This window comes from Lepisosteus platostomus, chromosome 1 (genome assembly GCF_059453375.1).
Source record: "Lepisosteus platostomus isolate fLepPlt1 chromosome 1, fLepPlt1.hap1, whole genome shotgun sequence".
Taxonomy (NCBI): Eukaryota; Metazoa; Chordata; class Actinopteri; order Semionotiformes; family Lepisosteidae; genus Lepisosteus; species Lepisosteus platostomus.
Window position 1 is genome coordinate 81,027,423 of NC_142611.1, and position 8,646 is coordinate 81,036,068.

General features: G+C 41.2%; 1 protein-coding gene across 1 annotated transcript in view; it reads left to right on the top strand.

The window, feature by feature from the left end:
• Positions 1-7,396, top strand: part of m1ap (meiosis 1 associated protein) — a 34,600-nt gene extending 27,204 nt beyond the window's left edge. The window contains exons 8-10 of the mRNA XM_088638803.1: positions 646-852; positions 1,638-1,796; positions 4,868-7,396. Coding sequence (XP_088494929.1) covers positions 646-852; positions 1,638-1,796; positions 4,868-5,011 — 510 coding nt within the window. The 3' untranslated portion in view covers positions 5,012-7,396. The remainder of the gene's footprint in view (positions 1-645; positions 853-1,637; positions 1,797-4,867) is intronic.
• Positions 7,397-8,646: the final 1,250 nt, after the last annotated feature.

Consider the following 8,646-nt stretch of genomic DNA (forward strand, 5'->3'; position numbering starts at 1 on the left):
CTGTAGTGACTAGACATTCCTGCTCTGACCAACGAGCTTGGACTGCCCCATCTGTCTTGATGAGGTGTTTTGATTATTGGTCATGGGCTGTGTTTGGCAGTATTGTCTTGACCAGTTAGAAATGGATGGTTTTGAACAGCCCAGACAGTGAGCGACAGCCTTCACCATATCAGTGGCTCAAAGACCTTGTTCTACTAGTGAGGCATATCAGCCCTTTCTGTGTTTTTCTTTCCTTGATTTTCGCCAGGCTTGACGCTGAACAGACTACATCACCCCATAACCTCTGCCCGGCTCCCGCTAAAAAGATGGTTTAGTGATGCAACAGTCAAAGTGACTCAAGCGAATCACGGTCAACCGTGAATAATCAATTAATCAGAATTAAACCAAAAAGTTTTAAACAATATCAATATCACACATTCATTTTGATACTCCAGATATTCTTTCCACTGGTCTTTATACTGTTTAAAAGTTTCATGTTTCTTTATACTGTATAAGAGTGAGAAAAACATGTTCTTTGTTAAACAAAGAGATAGAACAGAGTTGGAACAAGATACCCTGTCCTCTTTCAGGTGACAGCTGGGTGAGATCCTGGTTTAAGTTAGGTCTTCATATTTTCTTAAGCCTGTATTTTTTTCTATACTGCAGAATCGGGAATGGTTTCTGCTAGCACGATCTGAGCCCCAGAGCTTGGGTCCCAGCTGGAGCACCAAGGTGTACTCTTACTATGTCATCCAGCCTTCGGAGTCCCTCACTCTGCTTCTGAAGCCTGTGGCTGTGAGAGAGCTGCTGCTGCCCTGCCACCTCCCCATTGCCAGTGAGGAGCCCCCAGAAACGGCCCTCCTCCGAATGCAGGTCTGCTATACAGCAGCTCCTTCACTTATGTCCAGCATGGTCCTGAGGCAAATATTAATGTCTTCTTTGCAGTGTTAATTAATATCCTTTGAATTAGGACAACCCACTGAAGCTCAGCAGGCGTGAGCCTGGTCAGTACCTGGAAGGGAGACTCCGGGGAAAAACTAAGGCTGCTGCTGGAAGAGGTGTTAGTGGGGCCAGCAGGGGGTGCTCACCCTGCAGTCTGTGTGTGTCCTAATGCCCTGGTATAGTGATGGGGACACAATACTGTAAAAAGGGCTGTCCTTTGGATGAGACATAAAACCAAGGTCCTGACTTTCTGTGGTAAAAAATCCCAGGGTGTTTCTCAAAAAAGAATAGGGGTGTCACCCCAGCGGCCTGCCCAAATTTCCCTCTGCCCTTTACCAATAATGGCCTCCTAATAACCCTAATCCGTGAATTGGCTTCATGACTCTGTTCTCCTCCTCACTGAGAGCTGGTGTGTGGTGAGTGTACTGGTGTACTATGGTATCATCCAGGTGGGGCTGCACACTGGTGGTGGTGGAGGGGATCCCCATTACCTGTGAAGCGCTTTGAATGGAGTGTCCAGAAACTCGCTATATAAGTGTGAGGAATTATTATTATTAATTACAGGCATCTTGTCCAGAGTGTGTTCTGCCATGTGCCCAGTGCTTGTGGTATTAGACCTTGACTCTCCTGTGACCCTGTACTAGATAAAGTGATTAGAAAATGGGTGGAGGATGAATTGGGACATGAATTCCCTGTTCTGTGCTGCTCTTGCTCAGCGCTCTCTAGACGTGCTGGAGGAGGACCCTGCCTACAACCCGCTGTGTCTGAAGAGCAACCTGTACCAGCACCTGCGGAGGGTCCTGGCCCACAAGCCCTGCCGCCCACTGGGGCAGCGCAGGGAGCAGCGCCCCCCAGAGACGCCCTCTCCCCGACAGGTGAGCCTCCCAGGGAGGGAGGGGGTGGGGGGGGGGGGCTAGGTGTGCTCAGGGAGCAGTGCCCCCCAGAGACCCCCTGTCCCCGGCAGGTCAGCAACGCAGGGAGGGGGGCAGGTGTGCTCAGGGAGCAGAGACCCCCTCTCCCCAGCATTAGGCGAGACAACCTGCGTGGGGAGAAATGCATTTGCAGAGAAAACTGTCTTAAAACCTTAAAAAAAAGAAAACAAGCTCTGTAAATTCCAGTTGTGTGATCAAGAGACACCAAATTAAAGTTCTGGCAGAACAGAAAACATATGCCAGAATACAGATTTCTGTCCACTCTAGTGTAAGTGCAAACTTTCATCGACATTTGTAGTCATTGATACTTCAGTCAGCCTTCAGTCAGCCTGTATATATATTTGTATGAGCTTAACATGCAGAAGCTACATACTGTAGTTATATTGTCACAGTCAGGTGCCTCAGCCAGTCACGAACTTACCATGCAGTGCTTACCAGTCAGCCTGTAACATGAAACGACAAGTGTGGGGAACATTTTTTTTAATACTTATCCTTTCTTCCTCCAGTTATTTCTTTCTTGGTGAAACATTGTGCTGCTTGAACTCCCAATGACAGGGACATTAAAGAGCCTCACAATCGAAGAGGAGAAATCGGTATTGTGCTATATAGTGACATCCTGTCAGACTAGTTGTGAACATGAAACATGAAAATCAAACAGAAAATTTTTTTATCCCTATTTCTTGTTACAAACAAGATGTTTCTGCAATAATATCTGTGGAAACTGTCCAGAGATGCATCCTAAGCTTAAGTGATAATTTGTCACGATCACTATAATACAATAGCCTGCAATAAAAGCCTGCAGAAACTGAGCCTTCAGTGAACAAGGGGACTTGACACAGGCGTTCACATTCCTCAAAGATAGACTTCTTCAACATTCTCAATGAAACATGAACCAGAGAGCACAAATGGAAACTTTGGAAGTGCAGTTACAACCAAGACCAAGGGCCACGTCTTTACCCAAAGGGTTCTGGGAGTGTGGAACAAGGTTCAATTAGCAAGTAATTACCAAACATTTTATAGTGTGAATGGCGTGCTCAAGTTTGTAACTTTAGTAAAAGTAACAAATACCAATGTGCTGTTTTTAGCATTCATTCCCAGTTGGTCATTTGTAAAAGAAATTGCCTTTTTTGTGTGCTTCAAAGACAGCAGATTGTTTTTAAACTGTTAACAATATTGCATCTTAGAATATTAATGCATCTAGTCCTTCACTGTTTCTAGAACTAAATAAGAGATAGGTGGGTGGATTCTCCAGAAATGGTTTTTAGACACTGATGATGACTGGTGGAATGAAAGACCATGAATCACAAAAGCAGATTGTAGCAGGGCAGTTTAAAACACTATCAAAACACACTGAAAAAAGGGGAGTACTGATGTTTTTTTAAAAGATTTCAGCCATTCAACCTCTTGGGCACTAGGTGGCAGTATTCTTATTAACCAACATGCTTTTGAGTTAACAGCAAGTTATTCAGTTTTGAAGAACATTAGCTGAGAGCAGATAAAACTTGTTTACAGATAACCCAGCTTTCAGCAAAACAGAAGAAGTTCCTCAACTTCCTCTTAAAAGATACCATTTTTGAGCGTTAAATGCTGTTATGTTCTGAAGGAGATGGGTCTCTGCATGTAAATATTTTCAAATATTTTATGTTAGAGCAGGGAGCAGCTTCAGTAAATGAGCTGTAAAGCAATAAGCAGGTGTTAATTCCATGCAAAAATAGTGAAACTGAAAATAAACAATATTTATGGAGCTCTCATACCAAAAGAATGCTCTGTAGCCAAAACATTTTCCTTCCTTATCTGTTTTATCTTCCTTCCTTTTTATATTTCTATATGCCTGACTTGAAAACTTTTTGAATGCTCCTTGTATCTGTATATAATACTAAAAGATGACTAATGACTTAGACGTTTTCTGTGTTTCCTTCATTGTTTTGACGTCAATAGTATGAAAACCATGGTAGGGCAAGAGACATTTCTTTTTTTATGTGGTCAGCATGTCACTTGAAATTTCAGCCAAAACGTATGTCGCTTGCAGAGTCTGTAAACTACACTGTACGTGTCAGTGATCTCATTGCATTCATCTTGGGTGTAAGAAAAAGATCATATGCATAACTTGGAAGCAGTGTTTTTTGCTATCCAAAAAGTGTTATAGCTTCAGTAAGACTAGTTCCTGCTTAACATTCCATTTCACAAGTATAGCAACACATCGAGGTTTCCTTGCAGAGCACCTACCTAGTTCTGTACGGTGCTCTGTTTGGCATAATGCAAAGTGCATGGCCAGATATTTCAGTATTCAGAGATACTGTATGCATAACACCTCAGGTCATGACTCCAAATATGGCTTGAAAGGCTTGTTTTATCTGTTCTGGACATTCTTGCCTGGAACATCCTTGTGTTTCCTGCTTTTCCCAAGGTGGATGGTGCCTGAACAACATTTCTGTTAATCCTCTTTGTACAGTAGTTCTCATTTCTTTATGTCTCTTAAGTGGCTCATTTGAAGCACTGTGTCTTGCGATGTGTCTTTGTACTGTATCTTGTTTATGAAAGCTTATGAGACACCAGTTAATTAAAAGTATACAGGCTTGTCCAAGAGTAGCAGGCATAAAAATCTGTGTATTAATCTGGGCAGGGATACAAAAAAGCTGGAACGCTCCACGTGAATTCATGCAGAGGTTTTCTGTATGGCCATGTCACACTACGTCTGTATGGTAAAAAGTGATTCACTATAATTTCCAGACATGTGCTTTCAGTTTGCATTTGCATTTTTACATATTGCTTTTTTAATTTTTTTTTTAAAGTTTTCACTTTTCAAAGGAATACTCATGGGAGTGAGTGCCCACCGAACCCTGCCTACTGCACTGATAAATGCTGGAAGGGAAGTGAGGAAAAAGGAAGTGCAGCTCTTGGCTTGATGACTTTTTGTGTTAGTGGATTCAGCGTAAGAGAGATAAAAGCAAGAGAAAAGAACATGTCGTGTTCTAAAAAACGTGAATTTGCCCCTTTTCTGTGTTGGTGTGCAGCCAAGCCGGGCATTCCAGAACAAAGTCAGGGCGACCGTGGCGCCTCTCCCATCAGCCCCCAGGACCTTCCGCCCGCCTCTCGCCATGAACCGCTCGGACAGCCTCTGCCTCTCCGATGACGACGAGCTGCTGGCTGCACTCTAGCGCCTCTCTGGGACACGGGGGGAGGTGGGCTCCGCTGCTGTCTTTCTCACCAGTGCAGTGCGTTATCTCCCACTTTGGTTCTCAAAGTGCCCATCTGCGGACTTGCTTCTCTCTAACACGATGGAAGTTTGAAAACACGTGAGTATCCTACTGGCCACGCGGCCAAAAGCTTGAAATGAGCATGTGTCCAGCAGAGCCCAGACACTTTGTGATTTCCTTGGCAGTGGGTACACTACCGACACCTCAGATCCTGCATCCCTGAGCCCTGAGCCACACCTGGCTGGCTTCAGTCAGCCCTGCTCTAACCTGGAGAGGCGGTTCAGTCTGATCGTTCCTCGCAGGCATGGCCTACCTGCCCCGCCACTGATTATACAGGTTCAATAGGACGAGTCTCTCAAATTTCAGCACAAATCCAAAAACATCAGGGACAAACAAAACCCTAAAAAAACATTATTATTGTATCCTTTTATATCACTGAGAATTCTGTCTTTGATCTTACTTAATGCACTGCTTATCTCGTAAATTACGATCTGGACTTTGACTTCGACAAAGCAGAAACAATGAGAATTCTTGTAATAGAAGATTCAAGTTTGTGCAAGATCTGCTGCCTTTAGGACTTTAGGATGTGGCAGCGGTAGATTATTTTAAAAAGTCAGTTACCAAACCTTCGCGGTTTCTTAGATCTTAGATTAGGCTTTTATCGGTGGCGTGGACCTGAAATGGTCTGGCCGGTCAAGAAGCAATTCACCGACAATCAAAAGCTAATTCTACTGTGGATAATTTTTATTGTTGATGTCGTCCAGAGATAATTTCAACCAGTAGGTCGGAGGATGATGTCACAGTCGTGTTTAAAAGTCAACGTAGGAGTATTACGCAGTTTAAGATGTGTAGGTCAAAGACAATCCAGTGTAACAATAAAGCACGAGCCAAGGGCCTCTCATAATCACCCCTTTCACAGCCTCAGGCATTTACATACAGGCCTGAACTGGAGGTCAGACTGAATAGTGTTCAGACTGAGTCAGGGTCACCGGCCTCTTATGGAAACACTCACGTCTTCACAGCAGAACCCGCCGCCCGCTGTAAAGACTGTATGTATGGAGTAACTTTCTGAAAAGAACACATTTAAATATGTGAGAATATGCTCGTGTTTGGTGATTGTACATGCTTTTCCATTTACACCAATGGTCTAGGTTCCACAAGTCCCGCATTTGCTGTTTTGAAAGGAAATTCGTTTACCACGCAAATGTTCTTGTTGCGGCTGGTTTGTGTTTTTTTTTTGCTATGCTGAAACATTTTTTAAAAATATATAATATTGATGCAGTTGAACAAAAAAAGCCTTTAAACTATGCCTCGACTCCTTCAAGGGTGATTTGAAGGAGTCAGTCATTTGCATTTCAGTCCAGAGCCTTACAGATTGAAGAGGAGAGGTTCATCATCTTTTCTCTTGGCTTTCAGTGATTCAGTTATAATTAGTGAAGAGAACTTCACAGAAGGGTTGCCGTAAGTACATGTTAAACACATGAGCACATTGTCCCACTAGGTAATGCTGCCAGCAGCGTTGTTTACACTGTTCCATTAGGCAGTTTCCCAGTTAGTACCTGCTGCATTTGCAAGGTGTAACTCAGTGACTCAGCACTGATGATAGCAACACAAGATAAGAATCTCAAGATAAGAGGCCGATAACTATTGAAATCTATTGTTTTCAGAGAAAGAAGTAGCACTCATAAACTATGTTCCCTTTTTTTCTTTTAACAGTGTCACATTAAAACTTGCAATGGGTTTTAATAACCCTAAAGCTATTATTATAACTATTGTTTAATAACATTTATTCTCAGTGGATAGAAACTAGTGTATAAAGACATTGTAGTGAACTACAACTGAACAATTTTCAACAAAAATATCTGTTGAGAAATGTAGTTTAAATCTCAGAGGTACTTAATTACTGTTTGAGATTAAATGGTATTTCCCGTTCTGTTTTTCATGCTCTCTTGACAGCAGTTTAGATATGTTCCTTATTTATCCATATTACAGTCCACAGCCATACCAATATTTGTATGTTATTTCACTGTTCTGTGAAGTGTATTAATTCTACTTGTCCATATTTTTTCAGAGGAAGTAAAACCTTAATTTTTAAAATTAATTTTAGTTCACTTAAAAAGTGGAGATTGTGTGTTTGCTTTTTAAATGTATGTTTTGTATTTATGGAAGATGTTCTCTGACCATTGGCCTTGAAGTTGTGTTGTGTGATTTTAAGAGTTTTTCCTTCCCCACTCTAGGAGGGAAGGTTTGATTGTTGAGTGTTTTATTGAATTATTTTGTTTTATGGTAATTCTTTATTATTTTGCATTGGCAAACAGCTATCATTAAAAGGTTTGCAAAGTGAAATGCCTGACAGAAGTGTTCATATCTCTGTGTTATGCAGGTTGTAAAAAATTAGCAGTTTACACCAGAAGACCCTGCAGCTCCTCTGGGTCAGGGCTTGTGGTGACTATCATTGTTCTGTAATATGGTACACTTGTTGCAGAAAGGAATTTACTTATCTTCAGATTGTACACCTCCATCTCAAAGAATGTTTTGCACAGTAGGTTAAGTGTATTTAAGTGCTTATTTAAATCTCTAAAAATAGAGGAAGTTAAAGAGAGAAGCACAGAACACTAAGCTTTACCTCACTGACCTTTTTCTGAAGCACTGACTTCAAACAGAAACAGCCAGCACTATGACAGCGTTTCAGCCACTTTTATTTGAGAAAAATGGTGTTTGCAAACCTAATGTAGAAACTTGAGACCTCTAACATTGCACCGTGACAATTGAATACTGTTCAGCAGGGTGTTAACACAACCAGAAATAAAAATACCTGAATCTCTTACACATATAAATGCAAAAACAAAAGAGTTCAATATTTTTTCTTTCGTTTTTGCTTGCATCTGAGGGTAAGTGACAGCTTAAGTCATAACAAGAAACTGCTGATGACATGGGAAGAATTTAGATGTTCCTGTAGCATTTGAAATACACGTGAATCAGCTTTAAAATGTCTCTCCTGCAATATTTGATGTTGATGAGTGAGTTGTAGCTTCTGTAGTTTTATTTCTGTATTGGACAATTAAGAATAGTTTAAACTGCAGCAGGAGAAAATGGCAAATCCTGCAACAAAAGACCAATCCCAAAGGCTCTGGAATTGGGAATATTGGGAACTTGAACAGAGAGTTCAGAGGAAAAATATAGAGACAGAACTAATTAGATAAATTACGGGATTGTTTTTGTTTTAATTTTAAAAAACAATAATCAATTATCATACAGCATTATGTTTACTAACTTGGGAGTAATCATTTATTTAATGATGTTAAAAATGGAATGAAAAACAGTTCTTCTAAATCTTGATATCCCAGAAATCAACACACCAACTGAGGATGATCTCATGAGGTATGAAAAACAGTATTGTGAGAAAAGAATCATAACTAGATGTCTGTTTTAACTGTAGATTAACTTTTATATTATAGTTTCTGCACAAAACAGTCTAGTTACCAATCTTGATTGGATATGGTGTCTTTCACAACAGTTTTCCACAGAATGCTTTACAGGATGATACAGCAGCTGATGATGTACAGCAACAGCAGACCATGTGGGCACCAGGAGGG